The sequence below is a fragment of the Phialemonium atrogriseum genome, assembly GCF_030411735.1.
Source record: "Phialemonium atrogriseum strain 8032-3 unplaced genomic scaffold QBC33scaffold_20, whole genome shotgun sequence".
Taxonomy (NCBI): domain Eukaryota; kingdom Fungi; phylum Ascomycota; class Sordariomycetes; order Cephalothecales; family Cephalothecaceae; genus Phialemonium; species Phialemonium atrogriseum.
This window is the reverse complement of record NW_026848157.1, coordinates 598,140-621,816: the sequence shown is the minus strand read 5'-3', so window position 1 is coordinate 621,816 and position 23,677 is coordinate 598,140. Positions and strand designations below refer to the sequence as shown.

The following is a 23,677-nucleotide window of genomic DNA, read 5'->3' as shown; positions in this document are numbered from 1 at the left end:
AGACTGGTGGCATAGCCCACCCCCTTCCGGTCAGAACAAATCTCGGTTGCCTGGTGGCACCCGGAACACTCGGCATGTTTCCAAGCGAGCACCGTATCCCCCCAAAAACGCCTCCCTCCAATGACCCCTTTAAATGCATCAAACCAGGGTATCATGAATCGGAACAAAGACCCAACCCTGCCAACAGATCACCCGCCACGACGTCTATCCCCGCCGCATCCTTATCCTCGATCCCAAAAGCAATGAACAGGACATCGTCGAGGTAACCGTGATACCGCTGGTTTCGCATCTTCCAGCTCATAGAGACGACGTAGAACATCTCCCTCTGCACCTTTTCGCCATTGCCAGTGCTAGTCCCGCCGCCCCGGCCGTGGAACCAGATGGGCTTCTGCGAGATGGCGTGGATCTGGAAAGGCGGGTCCTGCCCGAAGACCATGACGTAGGGCTCGTACACGCTGCGCAGGTCGCGGTGGCTCTTGTGCTGGAACACGGTGAATAGGAACGTGTTTGACGCGTCAGGCAGGCAGCTCGGGTCCGACCGCCTGCACATGGTGACGGACAGCGAGTTGGTCGCCTGGTGGATCGACTCCGACTCTGGTTCCACCGCCGGCATGTACCTCGCCAAGCAGCCGTCGTCGTTGCCGGCCGCCAGCGGCGCGAGGTCCTCGCCCGCGGACCCGTCGGCCTCGAGCCGCGCGAACGACCGCCGCGGCGAGACCCCGTGGTGCACGTACATGCCGCCCGAGCTGTCCCAGAAGACGAACCAGTTCTTCTCGAGCCGCCCGTACGTCGCGCCGCTCGGCCGCTGCATCTCCGTGCCCTCTGCGAAGACGGGCCGCACATCGCCATCGTCAGCGGTAACCCACCCCATCAGCGACCTTCCAAAGTCGTGGATCCACTGCCCAAAACACGAGAACTGCGAGTTGGAACCGTAGACGATAAATGACGAAGACGACGACGGTCCGAGGAAGACGCGCGCGTCGTGCGGCCCGACGTTCATGGCCAGCACGGCCAGGTCGCCGTCGCACGCGATGCCGGTCGTCGGGGCGACGGGCAGGGTCCAGGGCGGGTCGCTGCAGCGCAGCTCGTCGTCCGAGACGAAGGCGGCGTAGCAGACCAGCTCCGAGGAGACGGTCGGGCCGGCCGGGTCACGGCGGCGCTGGGCGACGACGACCCAGGCGTCGTCGTGGAGCGGGTGCGGGATGATGTTGGGGTTGATGGCCGCGTCGGAGGAGGAGGAGGAGGAGGAGGAGGCGCCGAAGGTGATGCGGAAGTAGCTGCCGTTTGGGGTCGAGGCGGAGAAGATCTCGTGGTGGGTTGAGAGGGTGGTGGACTGCTGGTCGTCCGGCGGCGACGAGTCCCCCTTCCGTGCCGGATCCGGGCCCGCGTCCGGGGAGAAGACGGCCTGCCCGCCGAGGAAGAACTTCCAGCAGAGGTAGAGGATGGCTATGGCGGGGCCGATGAAGAGGGCCAGCCGCCTTACGTCTCGAACTATCATTGTGGGAACATCTGTCCGTGAAGCGTTTGCTGGCTGACAGAGCGCTGCACAGCGGACGCAGTAACTACTTGCAGTTGGTGATATTTACTTCACAGCCAAACTCCCCCGCATCTACTCCGAGGAAATGGACATCTATCATCGACCGTCATCCATCATCGCGGGACTGCCACCCACCACCCGCTTAGTGTGCCTCTCAGGGGTCATGCCAAGGCAAAAACGGGAGGCGAAAAGCCAAGTTTCCCGGTTGCCAGGATGATCAATCACACTCCTCATTCTCAACTCCCGGACGGATGCCGCACGATGCTGGCTAAGATTGCGACTTTCACGTTTCATTTCCGAGCGAGTTTTTCAACCGCGGCTTCGAGCATGCTGCGCCCCTCACCTCCCACTTTCCCACGTCGTTTTCTGCAGATCTTCCTTGCCGATCGCCTTAACTATTTCTGGCCACTTCTCCGATCGCGCTATTGTGCAACTACACTAGCGTACATGTGCCCTGCATGGATGGATGCTCCAAGTTGGGGCTCCAAATCGGACTCCAAATTTCGAGGTCGAACAAGTGTGTCGCAATAGAGGCGATGGATGCTCTTGCAGATGGTCTCGCATATGGTCTCTCGCATATGGTCTCGCATATGGTCTCGCATATGGTCTCGCATATGGTCTCGCAGATGGTCTCGCAGATGTTGCTGTACTCTTACTGCCATTACAATGCCCTAACTAATTACATCTTCCCCGGCTGCGGCAACATCTTCCCATACAGCCACGAAGCGAATCTAACAGCAGGCTCATCAAACACCCTGGTACCGACCTCCGCAAGCCAAAGGGTCAGGGGTAGGAGGACGACATGCGGCGCCAGGAAGGAGAACTCCAGTCCCAGCGGGCCGGCGGCAGGCAGCCTGAGCCAGTCGATCCAGCCGGGGATGTTCTCGGCGTGCCACTCCCTGTGCCACCCGACCGCAGCGTAGACCCTGTCGCCCAGCAGCCACAGGACGGGCCCGTGGACGAGGTAGAGCGCGTACGACACGCGGCCCAGGTGCTGGCAGAACCGCGACTCGAAGAAGCGCCTGGCGGGCGCGATGCGCGGCACGGCCGCGACGACGAGGACGGCCGCCCACAGCAGGTAGAACCACTTGTAGTCGAAGACGGCCTGCGGCTTCAGCAGCGACAGGTAGTACCACCCGCGGTTCTTGCCCAGGTCCGCCACGTCCAGCGTCGCGGCCGGCACGCCGCCTAGGTACATCCCCGCCGCGAGGAGGTGGTAGCACAGGAACCGCCGCTGCGGCTCCCCGAGGCGGGACAGCGGACGGGCCAGCGGGCCGGGCAGCTCGCCCCTTGCGGACAGCAGGTCGAGGTCACAGAGCAGCATGCCGGCCAGGAAGGCGGCGCCGTACCAGCCGTCGGCGATGTAGAGGAAGTAGAATGCCAGGGCGGCGGTGCAGGCTAGGCGGGCTGACGTGGTGACCCTGGAGAGGGCCTGCAGGGCGGTGTAAACAACGATGGAGCCCTTCATCTCGACGGGGATGGACCAGGTGTGGAAGTTGTACGAGAACCACGGCTTCCCCCCCGTCGTGAACACGAAGCTGAAATTCTTGAACTCGGCGTACCAGTTCCACACCTCGTCCCGCAGCCCGCCCTGCGGCTCCGCCCCCTGCACCCGCAGCGGCCGCCCCAGCGCGTGCCACGACAGCATGTACAGGAACGTCGTGCACACCAACGGGATGTACAGGCGCAGCCATCGCCGGAACAGCGCCGACGCGAGGTTGTCGCCCAGCAGCCCTTGCCGCCCGTCGTGCATGAACCCCAGCGGCTTGGCCGACAGCACGTACCCCGAGATGACGAAGAAGACGGCGACGGCGAAGTGGCCGCCCGTGAAGAGCGTGCGGACGCCCGGGAGCGCGCATAGGAAACGCCGCCCGTCGCGCCCGAACCCGTTGTCGAAGATGGCCGTCGTGCCGTTGGACTCGTGCGCCCAGAGCTCGTGGTGGTGCCAGTACACCAGGAAGGCGGCGAAGCCGCGCAGGCCGTCGAGGTAGGCTGTTCGTCGCAGCTTCTCGGGCGGGCGGGGCTTGGGGAATATCAGCGACCGGACGCGGCGGAGGTAGTGCTTTGCTGGTTGCGATGATATGGGCCTCCAGTCGGATTTCGGTCGGGTCGTCTCCATCGCAACGCCGGGTTGCTTGATCTCCTTCCAGTCGTCTCCGGCGTCTCCGGCGTCTCCGGCGTCTAGTATACCCCAGCCCTGGTGTTGGGGCGACATTGTGGTGAGATGCCAGGAGACTGTTGTTGATGGTGTGGTAAGGGCCGTTTAAGCTGGCGCACTCTCGCCGGGGCACTCTTGCTTGTTGATAGTCTTGTTAAGGTTCCCCAGAGAACGTGAGTAAGAGTCGCCTTGTTCCGTGTCGTCCTGTGGTTCATGCGGTGATGGCCTCAGTGATGGGACATCTAGCACCAAACAGCCAGCTTAGAGACACGCGTCACAGCTGGTCAGGGTGGCCATCACGAGCAGACCTGAAGACAATGAATCGACTGTATCGCCGAGGTTGATAACAGGGCACTGAGGGGGTAATCGCTGAAGCAGGTTGAGGATCTTCAGCTACAGCAAATTGCTTGCCCCTCCTCCCTGTCCCCCCCCCCCCCCCCTCCCCCACAAGTGCTGACCGACTTGCTGGGTGTGGTGGATGCGGGGAAAAACAGGAAATATTCTGCGGATTTTAAAATGATCGGCGGCATTGGAACCTCTCGGTCGCGATCACGAGTCTAATTGGCGCCGTTTTCGGTGGGGGCAGCGGGTTTCACATGCTAGAAGCCTTGGTTCCTGACCTGACATACCTACTAGAACGAAGCTAAGATCCGCGGCTCAAATTGCTTCCCATATCAGATTAGGCAAGTCCGCCGTGGTGGTTCTGGACGTCCGACCAAAACACCTACCAACTGCTGCGTAACCCAGTGGTTTGGTCTTGGGTATCCTTGGATGCCGCGAGCCTATGGAGCTGGGTGTAATCCTAGATGTTGCCCACTTAGCATCACACACACTACTGGAGACTGCGTAGTATTTCCAACTTGATGTCTCCGCTTGCATCCCCAAGTCGACCCGACCCCTCGTTCTCCATCCTCTCACGTTGAATGCCGGGGCAGAGCGCGATGTTACCCTCCCTCCGAGATAACCTGCGGGTTTCTGACGTCAACCCCCAGTCTCTTGAGCTATGTTGACCTCGGCCTTATTTCCCTTCACGTTGCTTGTGAGAGCGGCAGTGGTAAGTCGAACCCTGGTCCATGACAGGGGCGGGCCTGGAGGAGGCGACCTGGAGGCGGCCTGGATAGGGTTGCATGGGTCGCAAGTCCCGGGTCGTGGGGATGGGGTCCCTTTTCCTATGTAACCGTGCCCCCTGGGGTTGGCCCCAAGATGCGCTCTTGGCTCGCTGGTTCTCGATTCTCTCTTGTCGCGTGCTTTTCTCGATACCTCTTTTTTGTATCCCCACTGCTAGCCTAGATAAATGTTGAGACATTGTCGTCGCAGTCGTCGATAGTGATGAACTCGCCAACGCTGTCAGCCTCGGCGGCCAAGCTGAGGAACCGCCTGCCAACGCAGATGCGGAGATGCGCCGTCTTATACCTGGCATGCCTGTGCTTCATCCTGCTCATCCTCAACGCAGACGTGTTCGGCTCGGTGGCGGTCCCGCGACCAAAGTCCACGACCCACAAGCGAAACACGTCGATCCAGAAGCCAGTGAAGGACGGATCAAGGGGCAGCACGTTCCCCAAGAAGATATGGCAGACGTGGAAGGTCGACCCCCTCTCCTTCGACCAGCGAGACGCCCTGACTGCAAAGTCCTGGACGGTGAAGAACCCGGAATTCAGATACGAGGTCCTCACGGACAGCAATGACCTGACGTGGGTGGAGCAGACGTACGGCCAGGACGGGCTCAACCGGCCGGACATCGTCGACATGTACCGCGCCGTCAACGCGACCATCATCAAGGCGGACCTCCTCCGGTACCTGGTCATGTACGCCGAGGGCGGCGTGTACGCCGACATCGACGTGGAGGCGCTGAAGCCGGTGCGGCGGTTCATGACGGACCGCTACGACGAGTCGCACATCGACATGGTCATCGGCGTCGAGATCGACCAGCCCCAGTTCGCCGACCACCCCATCCTCGGCAAGAAGTCGCAGTCCTTCTGCCAATGGACCTTCATGTGCAAGCCCCGCCTGCCCGTCATGATGCGCCTCGTCGAGAACATCATGGCCTGGCTGGACGACCTCTCAGCCACGCAGGGCGTGCCCGTGCCCGAGATCCAGCTCGACTTCGACGAGGTCATTAGCGGCACGGGGCCGAGCGCCTTCACGGCCGCCATCCTCGACGAGATGAACCGCCGCCAGCGCCGGACCGGCGGCGGCGCCATCACGTGGGACCGGTTCCATGACATGGACGAGTCGCACCTCGTCAGCGGCGTGCTAGTCCTCGACGTGGAGGCCTTCGCGGCGGGTCAAGGCCACTCCGACTCGGGTAACCATAACGCTCGCGGCGCGCTCGTCAAGCATCACTACCATGCGTCCAACTGGCCTAGCCGACACCCGCGCTTCAGGCACCCCGTCTTCGGAGAGGTCGAGAGATGTAATTGGGATGTTGCCTGTGTGCGTACCTGGGACGCTGATGTTGAGGCGTTCAAGGCACTGTCGCCGGCTGAGCAGCAGGAGAGGATCAAGGAGGCGCAGAAGCCGGTGGTGGTGGTGCCGCCGCCGGCGTGAGGCTGGTTTCGGGGGAGGGGGTTGGCTGGGGGGGGTTTACGGCGTCATGTTTAGAACGTTTGGGGGTTTGTATACAATCAGGCTGGCAGGTAGCTCAATGCAACGTGTCTAGTCCATGTCTAGTCGGCCTGTTTAAACATTTTGTGTTGGCACGAATCAAGGCAGGTCCACCCCTTGATCCCTCTCACCTGGACCTGCATCGGTCGCCCCGAAAACAGCTCATCCCTCTCGCGATTTGGGCAGGCTGCCCTCGCCTCTGGCCCACGTGGAGACGACGAGAGAACCGCGGATGTTATCATTCCCCGCTGTTATCCTCCTCGCAAATTTCTAGATAGAACTGTTCGTGTGTAAACCAGCAACGGAGAGTACCAGTCATTCCATGGCACTGCCAGCCCTGGTCCTCGTGGATGTGCTCGGAATCGCTGGCGAACTGGACCCTGACTATGAGGATATCCTCATCCTCGAGGGCTTGTTGGCATCCCTGTTGATGAGTGCACAAGAACCGTGGTTCTTGATAAACTTGGTACGGGTCGCGACCCAAGCGGCAGTCCCCAAGCGCACGCTGAGCACCGTTTTCGTACTCGAATACCAGCCCCCTGCAGTGGGGATCTCCCTTCCGGTGGAACACCTTGGCGAGAATGATGTTCTGCAATGGAGCCGATGAGAACTTCGTGTCGCAGCGGTCGGTTGGATCTTCGAATGGCCAGGACTGAGGGCCAGAGATACGGAAGCCCATGTCTGTATCTTCACAGTCCTTGGATACGGTTTTTGGGTAGACACCTATGGAAGAGACATCCAGACGCTCCCCCAAACCATATACCAAAGTCGTCGGAGAGTTGAGGAAGGTGCAAGTGACGCAGTTATCAAAGGGCAGCCAAACCCCAATGGAAAATTCGCCAGCGAGTTTTGTACGAAGCTATCAACTCGTCAGACGGATGAGATGCCGCGACAACAGCAACATATCTACATACCAGGATACAATTCCACTCTATGTTGTCGCCAACCTGTCGCTGCCCTCGGAGGCCAAGAGCCAGGACCTGGTCATTCGCTGGTATAGGAACATAGACCCAGGATTTTTTGTCTGGATCCTCTTCGGAAAAGAACCTGCCGGCCGGTATTGCGTAAGGCATCACGGCTGTATGGGCGTGAATGGCAATAAACCTGCCTGCGTCGAAGAGGAATGTGAGGCCCGTTATCGAGGTCATATCGATGGTGCAGAAGCGAGTTGAAGGCGTTACACTTCCATAAAGGTTACCCTCAGAGGCAAGGCGGTCGTCTGGAAGAAAAGGAGGCGGAGTCGGAGTGTCCCATGTCTGAAGGCCCTCATGATATTCGGGCAGCTCTAGACGTAATTGGTCGTCCTACCGTCCATATGGTTAATTAGGTAGCTTATATAATATTATCTTTAATTATGGGTAGTTTTGCGTACCTGGAAACGTGCAATGATATTAACAAAGCAAGATTCATCCTTGATAACGAACACCATATTGTCAACCCTCCATCTGCTGTACTGGGGTTGGCCGGATGGTAGCCTCTCGATCTTTCTGATGCCGCGCGAGTCGATAGTCAGGCGAATGACGGGGAGGCGGGCTGGATCCTTTGACTGAGTTACAAGGCCGCCACGTTCCCACCCGGTGACTTCACAGAGGGGTATGGAAACAGCGATGCTGGTCGGCATGGCATGGAGTCGCGCAGCAAGGTCGAGTGCTGCCGTGAAGCGCCAGAATAGGGCGGACCGTGAGTAGTCTCGAATCTTACAGACTATATCCTGAGGCACTCTGCTCAGCTGAGGCAAGCCATACTTTTCGGCTACCGTTGATAGAGCCCGTGCCCCAACGCTGACGTCTTCGGGGAGAACAATTGGGGCAGTTACGTCGCGCCAGGGACTTCTCCAGCATGCCACTCTCCATAGACGGTCCAGGGCATCGACGGGCATGTAAGTCTGCCTGAATAGCTCGAAGCACTCGAGGTGTATCGTCGCTGCTTCTGTCGTCATGGCGCACTGGCGACAATTCGGGTCGGGACAGCGGGTCCAGCCGTCAAGGGCGCGAGCGCGGCCCTGGTGCTCGAAATAGCGGAACGGCCCCGTGTGGAGCCAGTTGGCGGTTGATGCTGGGTTTCCGAGCACTGATCAAGATCGGAGGATCAAGTCAGTGCGGTGCGTCATGCTTGGTTGGGGTTTTCTGGCAGCCTTACAGGCTACACATCTCTCGTCGAGATCGGATTTGAACACTTCACCGCAGATGCCGCATTGGTGAGACAACTCGACATAGCGCATATTCATGGCGTAGTTCCTCAACCAAGCCCCTGGTATGAACCCTTTGGACGCCTTGAATTCATGAGTAACCATGGCTGACAACGTGTCCCGTTTGTGGGAGCAGTATAGGTAAGCACTGCTAAGGTAGGCACACTGCTAAGGTAGGCAGTTCCAAAGAGAAGCCCGTACCGTGATGGTGAGAGATTGGCTGGCTCAATGGTTGGCGGAGTGCAAATTTGGACCTGGCTCAGTGGGGCCATCAGATGCAATCCTATTGGCCCATCACTACAGCACTCCTGGGAATGCGCCCTTATAAGCACAGAAGACGAAACCACAACCGCAAGACAGAGTAGAAAGCATCTCAATAGGCTCGAAAAAGGTACCAGCCCTTTGTCCACTTGCTCTCATATTTCAACGCTATAACAAAAGCCAGCTTGGCTCTAGAAAGTAACATGTTTTTACTGTCACTCCTCCCTCACTCATACGCCGATAACGACGCAACCGCTCCGCCTAACTGGCCTGCAAAGTCACCTCTGCGCCCGCAAGACCAGTTGCCGCCGCCGAGACAGTTATTTTTCCAGAAGCTCCAGCGTTGGCGCGGACAATGGCAAGGGCAAGGCCACTGTAGGCTTTCCGTGTCAAGGACGGAAACGCGGTCATGTCGGCTGGATCACCGTTGTCCGTAGACACGATCTGGCCGGGGCCTGAAACGGAAAACGTAATGGCATTGTTTGCCCGCGGCACCACGTCCCCGTTGCTGTCGACAACCGCGACGGTGATATAGGACAGGTCGTAGCCATCGCCATCGATCGTCGTGCGATCCGCCGTCACGTTCAGCTTTGCGGCATTCCCAACCGTCTTTTGGGTATCCTCCGCCCAGCGCGCCCCGTTCTTGTATACGACCACGCTGACGTTGCCGGGCTGGTAGACAACGTCGTCCCACCGGAAGCGGTACGCGTACTGTTGCCTCTTCAGTCGCCCGGCCGACTTCCCATTCACAAAAAGCTCGGCCTCGTCGCCCGACGAGTAAACATGGACCGGGGTGACTTGCCCGACCCGCTCCGGCCAGGTCCAGTGAGGAAGGATGTGCGCCATGGGCAAGTCGGACCGCCAACGCGACTGGTACAGGTAGAAGCGGTCCTTCTTGAAGCCGGCCAGATCGACGATGCCGAAATACGAGCTGCGCGCCGAGTCGTAGGGCGTGGGCTCGCCCAGATAGTCGAACCCGGACCAGACGAACTCCCCGGCGACGTAAGGGTTCCTGTCGTGCGCCTCAAACACCTTGTCGGGAGACGACCCCCACTGGGTGGCGTACAGATCGTACGAGCTGACCTGCAAGGCCGTGGAGTTCCCGCCCGACCCGTCCCCGACGTCCGCGCTCTTGGCGCTCGTCACGGGGAACACGTACGTGCCGCGCGTGCCGAGCGCCGACGAGCTCTCGCTGCTCCAGACAATCTTCCGCGGAAACGCCTGGTGGAAGCTGGAGAACGACCCCTGCGTCGTCGTGCCCCGGCCCTCGCCCTGGTAGTTCAGGCTCTCGATGTCCAGCACGCCGGCCAGGGCGCTGCCCGCCCCGGCCGAGTCCATAGCCACCGTCGTCGGCCGCGTCGCGTCCTCGGCTCGGACGATGTCGCGCAGCTGCTGCGCCGTCGAGCCGCCCGCCGCGCTCGACTGCTCGCTGACCTCGTTGCCGAAGCTCCAGGCGATCACCGACAGGTGGTTGCGGTCGCGCCGGATGAAGGACCGGAGATCGGGCTCGTGCCAGTCCGCGAAGATCAAGTGGAAGTCGTTGGTGTTTTTGCCGGTGTTCCAGACGTCGAAAATCTCGTCTAGAACCATGAAGCCCAGCCGATCGGCCATCGGCCATGTCTAGAAATTCGGGCGCGGGCGGATTGTGCGATGTCCGAAGCGCATTGTTGCCCAACTCCTGTAAGATCTCTAGCTGCCGCTCGGCAGCCCGAACATGGAATGCAGTTCCCAGAGAACCGTGGTCGGCGTGGTTGTTGGTGCCCTGGACGCGCACCGCCTGGCCATTAATCAATACCCCCTTGTCTCCGTCATACGTCACTGACCGGATGCCGAAGCGGGTTTCATAGGTGTCGATTGCCGTCTTGTCGATGGACAGGGTTGTTACGGCGACGTACAGGTTGGGCTTCTGTGCCGGTGGTGGTCCCCAGAGCAGCGGGTTTGTCACCGTAACCGAGCCGTTGACGGACTGCTTCCCACCTGCCGCCACAGTTGCCGTTGTCTGTTCGAAGGTAGCCACCACGTCCGGTCCGGCCTGTCCAGTCGCTGGATCGAGCACATGCACCTCGGTCACCACATCAACTTGCTGACTGTCATTTCCCATGTTCTCGACTTCGACAACCAGGTTAAGAGTGGCCGACTTGGCAGATACATCCGGCGTCGTGATATGCGTGCCGTACTGGCCCACATGCGTCGGGTTGACCTTGACCAGCCAGACATTCCGGTAGATGCCCGCACCGGCGTAGAAGCGCGACGAGTCAAGCGCGTTATCCAGTCGAATGGCCAGTAGGTTGTCATCGCCGGGTCTCATGTGCGCGGTGACGTCCAGGCGGAACGAGGCATAGCCGTACGGCCATCCGCCCACCAGGTTGCCGTTGAGCCAGACTCCCGCATAGGACATGGCGCCGTCGATATCCAGGAATATGGACTTGCCCTCGTCGTCTGGGGCCATGCTCACGTTCCGGCGGTACCAGCCCACTCCGTTCAAGGGCAACCTGCCCATGCCTCCCGTGATGCCGGGTGCGTTGAAGGTGCCCTTGATGGCCTAGTCGTGAGGCAGATTGACCGTCTCCCAGTTGCCATCGTCAAATGACGGTTGCACGTATTGAACGCTGCTACCCGGAGGTGTCCCGGAAGGGCTCTGGTGTTTGGCACCGCTGAGGAAGTCGTTGGCCGAGGGAAGGATCCATTACTTCAGGGTGTTGTACGACAGCGAGTCGGGATTCGAGGTGAAGCGTGAAAACTGCCACCCTGCGTTGAGGCTGGTGCGCTCGCGATCCGTCGCCGCAGCTGCATCCGCGCGAGGGCTCTTGATCGTGTATGCTTTAGTAGGTTGGGGAGCGGCTAGTAGCAGCAGGCCCAAAAGGACGAGGGCGCAAGCATTGTGCACCATTCTTGTGAGAGGCGACATCTTCACTGGTGAGAATATGGCATCTTGTCTTCTTTTTGTGATACGAGTGGAAGCTCACTGGGATCTTGATCAGTTAATAAACTTAATTACTCCCTACCCGAAGAGAAAACCGCTCCACAACAACCATCGATGTTTCTCGTTTCTCGGGACCATTTTATACCCCAAAGAGGAACACTGAAGACCACGGTTTGTGGGGTCTTCAGGGCTTCTTGTAGCCTGGTTCGAGCGGCTATGGTATGTATCTAAACTTGGAAATTAGCCTTTAAGGTTGGGCCGCCCTGGTGTATCTTGTACGTACAAAGAGTTGAGGGGTAGAGGGGGAAACCGACTAAAACTGGCACTTGTCAAGTGCAACAAGAATCAAGTAATTCACTCTCCTCAGTTAGGAAGCTCCTTCTCGTTGACGGAGGTGGTTCCCCAAATTGATCCTTGTACTGCAACATCCTCGGTCAAAACCAGGTTGGAAGGACTGATCTGCGAAGACCAGCAGTGGATCCCCCCAATATGGAAAATCTCGGCCTAGTAACAGTGCATGTCTTGTATGGTTCGTGCAAAACCAACCCTAGAGTGGCAAAGATAAACGCACCAATCTTAGCACCAGGTGGGCGGGATGACAGGAGCTCAACTGGCGGAAATAATATAAAGCGAACTTCATAGGTGAACATACGCGTGCCACCTTTAAGCACATAATTATTAGTTACTGGTACACTTTGGAGGCCGATCTGACGTCTCGGCTATTCTTCCCCGACGGTTGACATTTCGGTTGCTCCTCCCTGAGGGGTTCTTGCCTGCCTACCTAGCCAAGCGGGTTTTAAAAGGACCATGTTTCCTTTTACTCACACAATGTTCTACTTGACAGTATCCCTGAAGGAATATGCACTCACAGCTGGAAGTCTCTATGAAATAAAACGCCAGGGAGCATCGTCTGATGAGCTGGAATGAACAGTGATGCTTGTTGAGCACCTGGGTGATGCACTAGGCGGAGTTGAAGCTCTAACTAATAGCAGGCAGAACGTAATATCCCTAATCTAGTCACCAGGAATTTCCATTTCCTTCTTTAGACCTAAGTAGTTGCTGCCTTAACCTAAGCTAGGTTAAGCAAGAGCTAAGCAAAGGGTTCTCGTTTTAGGCTACCCTAGCTATAGTCGCTATGGTTTAAGACAGGCAGTGAAGTTGTAAGGATGTATTCCTAGTCTTAGTTTTGGGACATTAGTGCATCGCTACCTAGCTGCCCTTTTCCCTGCTCCTAAATAATCAAGAAAATGGCCTGGCATGGTAGAAGGCGGTACAGTTGGGTGCCAGGCCGTCCTGGATGGGAGACGGCTTGGGGGTCACAGTGGCTGAGGGAAAATCAAGCGGCGTTTCGACCTCGACACAGCACCAGTTGCCAACCTTGAGTCCACTGCAGTCGTCTTTGACAGACGGGTTCTGTTACAGTAATTAGTATAAGTCATGTCTCCTATTCCCAGTGGAACCCGGTGAGAGCCGGCCCTTCTCTGTGGATGAGAGTACGAACACTATGGATAAACCTTCTGCTAACCTCAACTGTCGTAAGATTACAATAGCAATGCTACGCAGCAGCCGACACCTGGTAAGACAAAACCAACAAAAAGGAGCATGGCTATTGCATTCGTGGCGGACGCTGGTAAGCAAATTAGGTAAAATCCCCTTTAGCCGCTTTGGGGCGACTGCATGGCTTGCAGCACAAACCTAATATTTAGGTACCATACTCCTCAATCTAACATTCGAGTTGACCAACAAACCAACAAACACAATGATGGCTTCTTCAGTCTCTTCGGCATCCCTCAAAGAAGATGCTGAATACGGAAAATTAGATTTCGACCAGTTCGCCTTGGTGAGTGCCAACGCCCCACCGCTCTTTCTACCCAGAGGCCAACTGCGGCACAGCAAACGCAAGCAGACCAGAACCTATTGATTGACCGACCCAACCCGTACATAGGCAAACTGGGACTACTCCAGGTCTGTGTCGGAGGACAAACAGCAATGGGAGGAGCTAGTTCCCCAGTTCCTGGCACTCACCCCGTTGCAGCGACTGGTGCGTGTGGGCTGGCCCCCTACCGGCATACCCGTGTCTGCCTACCTACCTTGATACAATTACGGCCGCCAAGTTGGAATCAACCAAGCCAGAACTAACCGTTGACCCTCACATAGCCATACCGTGTGCTTGCATCCTCATATCCCACGCCTGCCGCGACGCCAGATAGGGTCGCCCGCGTGCTTGCGCCGCATCAGACAACCTGGGAACGCAACCTCGCCGCCAGCAACAGCGGATCTTACAGTCCGGTCCTTCTACGAACGTGCTATGCGCCTGAGCTGGAAGAGGCATACAGGCTCCTAGCTGAACAGTGTGAAATTGGCCGGGGCTTCGGCGTCGAGCCTGACATGGTGCTGGACAATCCTGCACGTTACAATTTTGGCAGCCATCGAGACGCCTGGAAAAACATCCTCATATGCATCCCCACGCTTCCCGACACACTGTGCGGGTCGGTTGAGGAGGACTTTGAGTGGTACGGGGCAGTCCTTGAAGAGGGCCGGGGTGTTGACGTGGAGGACGACAGCGCATGGCTTGAGCACGCGTCCGATTTGTTTACAATGCTAGTCTACGTCGTGGACGATGAGGCTGTCCGTGAGGGGCTGGTCAAGATGAAGTGGTTGGATGCGCACGGCCGTTGCATCTGGGAAAACAGGATCCCGCCTAACCGCTTGGCTCCCTTCCGCGGCGGGCTGATGGGCGGCACTTCCCCTGGTGAGGCTGTGGAGACCTTTTCGAGGGGTGAGAATGCCGGTGCCAGAAACGCAGTGCTCAGGCCGTAGTGATATATGTGACTATGGTTACCTTACTACTAAGTTGCATTACAGCCCAATATAAAGACGAATCCACAGACTGGCCATACCATACAGATGTTACCGTACTGTTGTGCTTGAAGATTGGTTGAATCAAGCATGCAGCTTAGCGCTGTGGCGTCGAATCAGACATAAATAAGGCAGCAGAACGTTGAAGCGGGCAACAAGGCTCCCCCCAACCTGATCGATGCCCGAAAGCTTCAACAGCCCCATGTCGAGCGGCGCCTGACTGCAATTCATCGACTTCTGATTTTCCTGCCTCGTGTCCTCTACGAGCCCAAAGATGTTAACAAGGACTTTGGCTATCTTGTTGGCCGCGGCAACTTTGCCGCGAGTCACGCTCTCTCAGTCGAATGCAACGACCAACTCCACCACGTCGGCAGAAATGGTCGGTTGGGTCTCCCCCGATGGTCGTAGAAGCTCCTGGGACATCATCTGGAGTTGTCTTTCCATCTTTCTCGTTTGCTCTTGGCGATGTGTCCACCTCAATCTCCCAACTCCGGAGGAAAGCCAGGGAGAATGGCATCACCGTCGTCTTGGGAGCTGGGAAATACCGTACTGGCCAAAAGGACCACTTCTCACAAAATGGAGCCAAAAAATTAGGTGGATGTTGATTATTTGCCTTGCCCCCGAAGTGGGCGTCGTCGTGGCATCCGAACAGTGGCGGCAAGCCCGGGAAACTCTCCGTAAAGTCAACGGTAATGAGTACCCAGAGAAGTTTTCCATGGCACATGCATTCTTCGCCAATATGGGAGGGATTGTCATACGCGAGGTGTCTCTCCAGGAGGTTGGGACACAATCCCATAGCCTAGGGGCAGGAATGCACCCTGGGCCTACGGATATTGTGTCTGGATTAGGTAAGGGACACCAAACCCTCATGCCCACGGGCGGTTCTAGCGGTTACGCTTGACATCCCATGCGGAGTATCGAAGGTTCAGGGGAACACATGTTATCCTTGGCATACTGGACTGACTGAAACTTGCGCAGAAGGCCTCAGGGATTCCAACTTCATAACCACAATCTCCGAGGCCGATATCCGAGATAAAAGTCAGTCAGACGCCGTTACGAAGATATTTGCTGTCATCCAGGCTGGCTGGCTCGTTGTTCAGAGCATTGCGCGAGTTAGTCAGGGCCTCTCCATCTCCCAACTGGAGCTGGCAACAATGGCTTTTATCATCTGTGCTGTGGCTATGTATGGGTTTTGGTGGCACAAACCCTTCAACGTTGAGCATAGATATCTCGTGCTTAAACTCAAGAGGGACGACCACGAAGAACCCCACGCCAGCAATTCGCAAGACGGGAAGTGTAATTTCTACAGTCGAATCTATGACTTGGACATTGACAAATTCGTCAACTACTTACTGCCCTTCCTGTCGTATCGTCGAGGTTGGCTTGGTAGTCTGACACTCTACATCACTTGGCGGGCTGTTCTGTGCTGTCCATGTCGCCGCATGGAATTGGGTGTTTCCGTCGTCTTGTGATTCAAGCTCTCTGGCGATGGTCTTCTTTGATCGCGTTGGTTCTTTCTACTTGCTTACCGTTCCTCGTCAACACTCTTTACGTAATTTGGTCTTTTATATGTTCAGGAGATATTCCTCCATCGTGGATAAGTGGGGGAACAATTCAGTTATGTTTCTTAGCCTATACTTTTTCACGACTTACGATATTGGTTCTCACGTTTTACTGCTTTACTTCTATGCCCCAAAGGTTTACGAGAGAGTGGAGTGGACTGGATTTATTCCTCATTTTGCGTGAGAGCCACCTGCCTAGATAGTGAGACTTAAGGTCTTATTTTGTAATTACGGGCCTTGGTGCGCAAGCTTGGGCAGTTTGCTCAAGAGCTAACTCGTAACATTTACTTGTTTACTTCTGCGAAATAACTGCAGCGTTCGCCCTTCGACGCAAAAGACTAGTAGTGATCATAAGCCATCTAACCTGTTCACCTTCACAGCTCTCAAAAGCCAAGTCATGTTCTCGAGCAAATCAGAAGACCGCCATAGCCCCGACCAGGAACATGCCAGCGAGATATAGTCCAGCAAGACCACCGAAACCCCCGGACGGAGGAGCCACACCCGGCGCCGCGTTCCCGGTGCCACTCGGCGTGGTCCCACCACCACTCCCGCTGGTCGCAGTACCGCCACTGCTAGTAGTCACGGTCGTGCTGCCGGACGTAATGGTGGTCACCGAGCCGCCCGACCCTCCGCCGCTCCCGGTTGCGGTAGGGGAAGGGGAATTGGACGAACCGCCACCGCCGCCGCCGCCGCCGCCGCCGCCTCTGCCACCACCCGTCACGGTGGTCGTCAGCTGGCTGGATTCCGACGGCCGGGTGGCGACGACGGTGACGTCCTGCGCGGCCGTTGACGCCGAGGGCGCGTACGAGGTGCTGCTGAAGCCGCAGGTCCTCATAATGGCGTCGATGTCTGCGAGTCATGGGGAAATCAGCCTTTTTTTGCGCCACCGGCAGTGGAGGGGGGGCATGTGGGTGAAAAAAAAACTCACCATCCATGTCGTCATCCCTATCGCCCGGTCGGGCGTTCTGCTCGATGCAGCTGGCGCACAGGGCGGCGATGGAGGCGACATCGAAGCTGTCGTTTGTGCAGATGCACTGCGCCTCCAGCAGGTCCTCGGTGCGGTCCGACGGCACGTGGTCGTCGTCGACGTCGCAGGTGCGTGTCAGCTGGCGGATCGGCGAGCAGATGTCGGCGCAGGCCCGCGGGATGTCGTCCGAGTCTAGCTCCATGTCGGCGCGGACGACGGCCGCCGTGGCGAGGAGGGTCGCGAGGGCGAGGGCGCGGGGGAAGCTGGTGGAGTGCATATTTGCTGTCGGTATGTATTATTAATTGGGGTCGTAGGCTTTGCTTTTGCCAATTATCTCGGGAATGGGGTGCCAGCTACGAAGTTTGTCAACTCAACTCGATTGATTGACCAAACCTGGGAGGGGGCAGCCCTCGCTCTTTTTATCAACAACCCTCATCCGAAGCCAAGAAATCCAAGCTTTCGAAACCTGCAAAACTTGATCATGCAGCTGTCAATCCAGCCCCAGCTTCAACCTGTCGCGTGAAGGGGGCGTTTGTGGGGGATCCACCATTGTACGGAGTGGGTAATGATGAGTTCATATGGAGGCGAAGGGTTGCTTGGCACCCGCATTTTGACTTGGTTCGGCTGGTAGCCAGCTGGTCGTCGGCGGTTGTCGGCCCACTGCCAAGAAGCAAAGCCACAAGGACCACAAATCGCTGCACTTCTCCGCGCTGTGAATGCCGCGTATGCGTGCTTGGCTTTCTTCAGCCCCGAGTTCCGAGCTGTGGAACGAAGATCGACTAGGTAGTCGATCCGACGATGCAAGGTCGTTATTCGTCCCGCACCCGTATCCAACACACCTCACTTGGCAGTGAGGTGCATCTATGCTGCACATGAACTAATTATATCACCAGCCCGGCCCCGACCAGAGTCTTCAAACTACCTATATAGTCTCGAGGCTGTGCACAAAAGATTCCAATGCCGTCTTCAGTGCCGCGTCATCTCTCCAAGTGCACACAACATCTTTCACCTCCATATCGACATACGGCCAATCGCAGCACCTGACCGCCCTTACAGTCGGCATGTGTCCCAACACGGCGCTCCTCGCCCTTCCTATCGCGAGTGCTGCCGCTTGGTCGTCGAGCTCGTCCACCGACGATAGGTCGGGCAACCTCGCCCTGAGCCACGCATCGATGACGCGTTTCCTGGCCTGCCTGATTTTCACCCCCACCGCCTCCGAGTCGAGCTGCGAGAAGTCGTACCACGTCTTGACCCAGTAAGGCGAGTGCCGCCATGCCGGCTGCCTCTCGAGGACCTCGCGCGCGCGTATGATGTCCTCCATGTCGAGCAGGACCAGCTGGTCGTCCCCAAAGAACTCAAACACCTCCGCGGGGGTCATGGCCTCCGCATCGGCGACCTCGAACCTCTCCAACATGACGTCGATGTTCCTGATGCGCGGGCACACGCCCGGCCTGACAACCATGGCGATCAGCTCGGGGCCCGCGCCCGGGTGGAGCATGACGTGGCTCGCGCAGGCCAGCAGGCCCATCATCTCGGCGTCAAACACCCACACGCGCCGGGGGCTGTAACCCCTCTCGCCGGCGAGCTCGAGTAGGTCGCGCCGCCCGCTGAACCAGGTCCGCACCGAGGCCGTGGACCGGCCGCCCCGCTCCGCGGGGTACCGGTGCGTCAGCAAGAAGCTGCGCCCGTCGCGCAGCGCCACCGCCCGGGACTCGCCGCACGCCCGCGAGAGTAGCGGCGGCTCGATGGTGAACCGGATCCCGTCCTCGTCCGAGTCCTCGTCCATCACTGTTGAGAGGTCCAGGACCCGCGGCGGCACCGCGAGCATGCACTCCTCCCAGATGAGGAGGCGGATCTCCTTGGGGAGGTTGGCGAACGGGGTGAATCGTCGCAGGGGGGTGCCGTTTGTGTTCATAGGTTTTATGTTTATTTTTTTATTTTTATTTTTTTTCTAGCTCTCAACGTGAGGGGTGCGAGGTGCAGACACCACCCCGCAAGTAATAATCCATGCACGTCACGGGCGGCCTTAGTTCCCGCTCAGCCCCACCCACACCTCAATAGGTAGGGGCCACTGGGGCCGTATGCGTTCTGTGTTGGAGGCCCGAAAAAGGTACCGGCCAGGTGACGGATAGTGGTTTCTTCATGGGCAAGTAATCGAGTGACTGCGCAGTAATGCATGATACCCGATGTCTCGAGGCTGTATGGCTTCATCTCCCTGCTTTCTCGGGGGTAGACTTAACAACGGCAAGGACTGGATTAGGTGTTCGTTGCATGCACGAGAGGCTGAGGACTGAATCCCCATGAGCACAACCATCTTAAATTACAGAATAAAATGCGCCCTAAATCTTGCCCCTGGTCATTTCCTTTTTTTGTGAGTAGGTAGTGCTGCTGCTGCATTAGCCTGTGCAGTGGGTGTGCAGTGGGTAAATATATAGTAGATGTGTAGTGTGTTAACTGAGGCATAATTACCTAGCTAAGGAGCTTTATGCTGCCACCTTAGCTATACTCTATCCTAGTTTGGAGTATTAGTTCTATTGATACGGTACACTAATAAGACACTCTCAAGGGTAAATATATGTAAGGATTACCTGTCTTGTGTAAACAGTTCCCAAGTTGGTGGCTCTGTCGTCATCAAAATACTATCTCCGCGGAGCGCGCCTTGCAACACCCCATTCCACACCGTCATCGTATGACGTTTTCAATTCGTCAATCAGACCACCCACAAAGGGGAGATTAATAAAGTTCATCGTCGCTGGCCAAGACCCGACAAGAAACAAAGTTTTGGTGTTTCCCTGCGTTATCTTTAGTCAGGGGTATTGATTTCGCAACTTATTAACCAGTCAACATGGCAACCACCCCCTGGATCGTGAACGTGGCAGATCACCCGGGCTCCTCCGCCCAGGAAATCGAGGACGAACCCGACTGGGGCAGCGGCCACCACCACCGCATCGGGTTTAAGAACCGCGACAACCGGGTGCCGGGAGTGACCCACAAGCATGACGAGTACGACGAGGAAGTCGAGCGAGTCAGGCGCGGGCTGAAACAGCTCCGGGACCAGGCCAAGAAAGGGCGGCTGGTCAACTTTCGCGACCTGATCAACGCGCAAGAGGTCCTGCGAAGCGTCCCCGGCCACAAATTCTTTTTGACCACAGGTGAACTGATAGGTTCGTCAATAGGACTTCCACCTCCGGCGCCCCGAGAACCGGTCCGTCGGCTGGCGCTATGTTCTCGACACGACGGAAGACTGGGTCAAGAACGAGCAGAACTGGCCGGCGAACATCAAGAAGAGAGAAGCCGAGAAGAAGAAGCAGGAGGAGGAGGAGGCGGCGGCGAAACGCAAAGGCGGCGACGACACTGACGGCGAGAGACGACCACAGGAAGAGCATCAATGGAAACGCTCCCAAGGTGAAGGCGGGAAACACCACGAGGCATATGCCCACAGCCAGGGCGACGGGGACCAACCCAACGGAGACCAGGAAGTATCATCAGACGAGCCCAAACCCAAACCCCCATCACTGGAGGAAAAGTACACACCCCAAGAGCTCGCCCTCCTGCGCTGCCTCCAGCACGAGAAGGAGTACATTTCGCACCTAAAGGTCAACAACGGCAAGCGGGCCTCGCCGCAGGCCCGCCACCATCGCGACGCCCCAGTGGTCTCCATCGACGAACGCGACCAATTCACGCCCGACAACTGGCTCCCGCGCTCGCCGGACTTGGTGCGCCTGACGGGGCGGCACCCGCTCAACGCGGAGGCGCCTCTGGACCGCCTCTTCGCCGCGGGGCTCGTCACGCCCAACGAGCTGCACTACGTGCGCAACCACGGCGCCGTGCCGCGCCTGCTGTGGGAGTTCCACGAGCTCGAGGTCGTCCCGTACGGCGCCCAGGGGGACGGGAAGGGAGTGCTGAGGCTGTCCATGGAGGACCTGAGGACGGGCTACCCGACCATCAACATCGCCATCGCGCTGGCCTGCGACGGGAACAGACGCAAGGAGCTGAACATGATCAAGAGGAGCAAGGGGTTTAACTGGGGGGCCGGCGGGGTCAGTTGCGCGTACTGGAAGGGCCCGCTGCTGCGGGATGTGCTGCTTTCTGCCGGTATTTTGGAGAAACCGCCGGCCGGAGATGGCAGTGTACGGTACTGGGTCAACTTCGAAGGGGCGGACGATCTCGCAGGGGAAAGATACGCCACCTGCATCCCGTTTGAGTATGCCATGGATGCGACCAACGACGTCATACTGGCCTACGAGATGAACGACGTGCCCCTGCCCCCGGACCACGGCTACCCCGTGCGGCTCATGGTCCCCGGCTACGTCGGCGGGAGGTGCGTCAAGTGGCTGCGCCGGATATGGATCAGCGACAAGGAGAACGACAGCCACTACCACATCTGGGACAACCGGGTGCTCCCAGCGTTTGTGACGGAGAAGGACGGCGAGTTCGCCGAGACGCTCTTCCGCCACCCGTCGACGTCCTGCAACGAGCAGAACCTCAACTCGGTCATTCTCCAGCCCGCGCACGGCGAGAAGATCTCGCTGACGGAGGCCCGGAGGGGGCGCAGCTACCGGATAGCGGGCTACGCATATGACGGCGGAGGCCACGAGGTGCAGCGCGTCGAGGTGTCGCTTGACGGCGGCGCGACGTGGCTATACTGCATCCGCGAGTTCCCCGACTGCCCTATCCGGCACGGCAAGAAGTTCTGGACGTGGGTCTACTGGCACGTCGACGTCGAGCTATCGCACCTCCTCCGCGCCGAGAGCATCATCGTCCGCTGCTTCAACGTCTTCAAGAACACCCAGCCGGAGCACCCGAACTGGAACATCATGGGCATGATGAACAATTGCTGGTACATCGTCCGCCCCGAGATCGCGTACAGCGGGGACTCGGACGTGCCGTGCATCCTGTTCAGGCACCCCGTCGAGCCGGCGATGGGGGACGGTGGGTGGATGCAGCCGAGCGAGGAGAACAAGGTCGAGCAGGCGAAGCAGGAGTCGGGCACGCCGCAGAAGCAGTTCACGCGCGAGGAGATCGAGAAGCACGATAAAGAGGGCGACTGTTGGATCGTGGTCGACGGGAAGGTCTACGACGCGACGAGCGTGCTCGCCTGGCACCCCGGCGGGAAGGCTGCCATCCTCGGCCATGCCGGGAAGGTGCATCAAGAGACCACCGACGAGTTTGCCGGTATCCATGATGGGTATGCGTATCAAAAATTAAAGGGTAAGTAATAATGTTTTCGTTCCTGCCACCGCATCTTGATTGCGAAGATCTGATTGACAAACTAACCAACCCCTTCTCCTGGCAGAATGCATCCTAGGCACAGTAACGGAGAAAGCGGCCAATTTTATCAAGGAGGGCGTAGAGGAGGCCGCGAGAGAAGCGGCCTCAAGCCAAGACGGCGAAGATCGACTGACTCTCCAGAAGCACCGATGGGTCCCCGTCAAGCTCCTCAGCCGAAAAGTGCTCTCCAAAGATTCAAGAGCTTACACCTTCAAGCTCCCGGACGGCAAGGATCTCCTCGGTCTCGGCACGTGCCAGCACGTCCAGATCGGGTTCCACATGAAAGACCGCATGCTGATCCGCAGCTACACCCCCACAAGGCCTCTGCTACCAGCCGACACAGGTACCCCCAAAAACAGTCCTCAAAAGTCGGGACCGAAGCCCAACGGGAACTCCCAGGCAGATCCGGCGGACGACCCATCCGCCTGCGACGGCGGCGGCACGTTCGAGCTGACGGTGAAGACCTACTTCCCTGACGAAAGCCAGCCCGGCGGCGCGCTGTCCAACATCCTCGACTGCATGCCCATCGGCGGCGAGGTGGAGATCCGGGGGCCGACAGGGGACATCGTGTACAACGGCAACGGGACGTTCGTGATCGAGGGCAAGGAGCGCGCCTTCGCCAGGGTGTCGCTCGTCCTCGGCGGCTCGGGCATCACGCCCGGCTACTCGCTCGTCGCGCGCATCCTGCTCACGCCGGGCGACCGGACCGAGCTCAGGGTCGTGGACGCGAACAAGACAGAGGCCGACGTCCTCCTGCGGGAGGAGCTGGAGGGGTTTGAGCGGGACTCGAAGGGGCAGATGAGAGTGGCCCATGTCCTGAGCGAGCCCGGCGAGGCGTGGCGCGGGTTGCGGGGATACGTGAATGCCGATGTGTTGAGGCAGAACCTGTTCCCCCCGGCTCAGGATAGTGTTGTCTTCCTCTGCGGCCCACCTGCCATGATCCAAAAGGCGGCCCTGCCGGCTTTGAGAGGTTCGTGCCAGACCCATCAAAGCATGTTAATTGATGAGTTGCGTTGCTGACATTGAACTGATTGTTAGATTGGGGCTACGTTGAGGATGAGAATATGTTTGGCTTTTAAAATATCTACACGAAGGGAGGGCGAGATGGTTTTGATATGCATAGATCCCATCCCGATTAGATCTCCAGCCCGGTACTCGACCAGATGGTTAGGGCTGCTATGTTTTCTCATCAATGAGTCCATACCCAAAGGCAGGGATATGAGGGTTCTAGAGTTGGGTATATCGGTGCGGTGTATATGACGAGGAACAATTAAGCTCCATGTAATCAGAGGATACACCGAGAAGCCCCAATGTAAGTGAGGCACGTCAAGTTTAGGCTTACTGTTA

The 23,677-nt window shown here is 58.0% G+C and overlaps 9 protein-coding genes across 9 annotated transcripts; 3 read left to right on the top strand and 6 right to left on the bottom strand.

Moving 5' to 3' along the window:
• Window positions 1-39: 39 nt before the first annotated feature.
• QBC33DRAFT_176609 (uncharacterized protein) lies at window positions 40-1,624 on the bottom strand. The gene has a single exon (XM_060422403.1). The coding sequence runs from the start codon at window positions 1,496-1,498 to the stop codon at window positions 152-154; it is 1,347 nt and encodes a 448-aa protein (XP_060281564.1). The 5' UTR covers window positions 1,499-1,624; the 3' UTR covers window positions 40-151.
• Window positions 1,625-2,111: 487 nt separating this feature from the next.
• Window positions 2,112-4,126, bottom strand: QBC33DRAFT_545184 (acyltransferase family-domain-containing protein). The gene has a single exon (XM_060428544.1). It carries the CDS (start codon window positions 3,750-3,752, stop codon window positions 2,217-2,219), a length of 1,536 nt encoding a protein of 511 aa, XP_060281563.1. The 5' UTR covers window positions 3,753-4,126; the 3' UTR covers window positions 2,112-2,216.
• Window positions 4,127-4,987: 861 nt separating this feature from the next.
• QBC33DRAFT_545182 (alpha-1,6-mannosyltransferase Och1) lies at window positions 4,988-6,254 on the top strand. The gene has a single exon (XM_060428543.1). It carries the CDS (start codon window positions 5,025-5,027, stop codon window positions 6,240-6,242), a length of 1,218 nt encoding a protein of 405 aa, XP_060281562.1. The 5' UTR covers window positions 4,988-5,024; the 3' UTR covers window positions 6,243-6,254.
• On the bottom strand, window positions 6,150-8,737 carry QBC33DRAFT_545181 (uncharacterized protein). Its single transcript, XM_060428542.1, has 4 exons — window positions 8,439-8,737; window positions 7,672-8,369; window positions 7,214-7,603; window positions 6,150-7,158 (listed from the first exon to the last, which is right to left on the bottom strand). Exons 1-4 carry the CDS (start codon window positions 8,590-8,592, stop codon window positions 6,538-6,540), a joined length of 1,863 nt encoding a protein of 620 aa, XP_060281561.1. The 5' UTR covers window positions 8,593-8,737; the 3' UTR covers window positions 6,150-6,537.
• A 272-nt stretch (window positions 8,738-9,009) lies between these two features.
• On the bottom strand, window positions 9,010-11,638 carry QBC33DRAFT_612637 (glycoside hydrolase; the record flags this gene model as incomplete). The annotated part of the gene is made up of 5 exons (XM_060432497.1): window positions 9,010-9,801; window positions 9,832-10,368; window positions 10,463-11,281; window positions 11,312-11,402; window positions 11,439-11,638. 5 exons carry the CDS (start codon window positions 11,636-11,638, stop codon window positions 9,010-9,012), a joined length of 2,439 nt encoding a protein of 812 aa, XP_060281560.1.
• A 1,795-nt stretch (window positions 11,639-13,433) lies between these two features.
• On the top strand, window positions 13,434-14,491 carry QBC33DRAFT_561164 (uncharacterized protein; the record flags this gene model as incomplete). The annotated part of the gene is made up of 3 exons (XM_060430111.1): window positions 13,434-13,511; window positions 13,617-13,712; window positions 13,829-14,491. The coding sequence occupies 3 exons, from the start codon at window positions 13,434-13,436 to the stop codon at window positions 14,489-14,491; spliced, it is 837 nt and encodes a 278-aa protein (XP_060281559.1).
• A 1,908-nt stretch (window positions 14,492-16,399) lies between these two features.
• On the bottom strand, window positions 16,400-17,658 carry QBC33DRAFT_176548 (protein CAP22). Its single transcript, XM_060422402.1, has 2 exons — window positions 17,021-17,658; window positions 16,400-16,941 (listed from the first exon to the last, which is right to left on the bottom strand). The coding sequence occupies exons 1-2, from the start codon at window positions 17,334-17,336 to the stop codon at window positions 16,505-16,507; spliced, it is 753 nt and encodes a 250-aa protein (XP_060281558.1). The 5' UTR covers window positions 17,337-17,658; the 3' UTR covers window positions 16,400-16,504.
• Window positions 17,619-19,145, bottom strand: QBC33DRAFT_593587 (uncharacterized protein). The gene has a single exon (XM_060431742.1). The coding sequence runs from the start codon at window positions 18,972-18,974 to the stop codon at window positions 17,982-17,984; it is 993 nt and encodes a 330-aa protein (XP_060281557.1). The 5' UTR covers window positions 18,975-19,145; the 3' UTR covers window positions 17,619-17,981.
• A 759-nt stretch (window positions 19,146-19,904) lies between these two features.
• QBC33DRAFT_593583 (uncharacterized protein) lies at window positions 19,905-23,657 on the top strand (the record flags this gene model as incomplete). The annotated part of the gene is made up of 4 exons (XM_060431741.1): window positions 19,905-20,180; window positions 20,236-22,270; window positions 22,356-23,300; window positions 23,369-23,657. 4 exons carry the CDS (start codon window positions 19,905-19,907, stop codon window positions 23,407-23,409), a joined length of 3,297 nt encoding a protein of 1,098 aa, XP_060281556.1. The 3' UTR covers window positions 23,410-23,657.
• Window positions 23,658-23,677: the final 20 nt, after the last annotated feature.

Bases quoted from the DNA above. Each gene is read 5' to 3' on its own strand.
- QBC33DRAFT_545181 (XM_060428542.1), bottom strand. From the start codon at position 8,592: ATGGTTACTCATGAATTCAAGGCGTCCAAAGGGTTCATACCAGGGGCT. The intron at 8,370-8,438 runs GTAAGGCTGCCA...GATCTTGATCAG, and splicing joins CGACGAGAGATGTGTAGCCT to TGCTCGGAAACCCAGCATCA. The intron at 7,604-7,671 runs GTACGCAAAACT...TATGGACGGTAG, and splicing joins ATATCATTGCACGTTTCCAG to GACGACCAATTACGTCTAGA.
- QBC33DRAFT_593587 (XM_060431742.1), bottom strand. From the start codon at position 18,974: ATGAACACAAACGGCACCCCCCTGCGACGATTCACCCCGTTCGCCAAC.
- QBC33DRAFT_545184 (XM_060428544.1), bottom strand. From the start codon at position 3,752: ATGTCGCCCCAACACCAGGGCTGGGGTATACTAGACGCCGGAGACGCC.
- QBC33DRAFT_176548 (XM_060422402.1), bottom strand. From the start codon at position 17,336: ATGCACTCCACCAGCTTCCCCCGCGCCCTCGCCCTCGCGACCCTCCTC. The intron at 16,942-17,020 runs GTGAGTTTTTTT...CATGACTCGCAG, and splicing joins TAGGGATGACGACATGGATG to ACATCGACGCCATTATGAGG.
- QBC33DRAFT_545182 (XM_060428543.1), top strand. From the start codon at position 5,025: ATGAACTCGCCAACGCTGTCAGCCTCGGCGGCCAAGCTGAGGAACCGC.
- QBC33DRAFT_176609 (XM_060422403.1), bottom strand. From the start codon at position 1,498: ATGATAGTTCGAGACGTAAGGCGGCTGGCCCTCTTCATCGGCCCCGCC.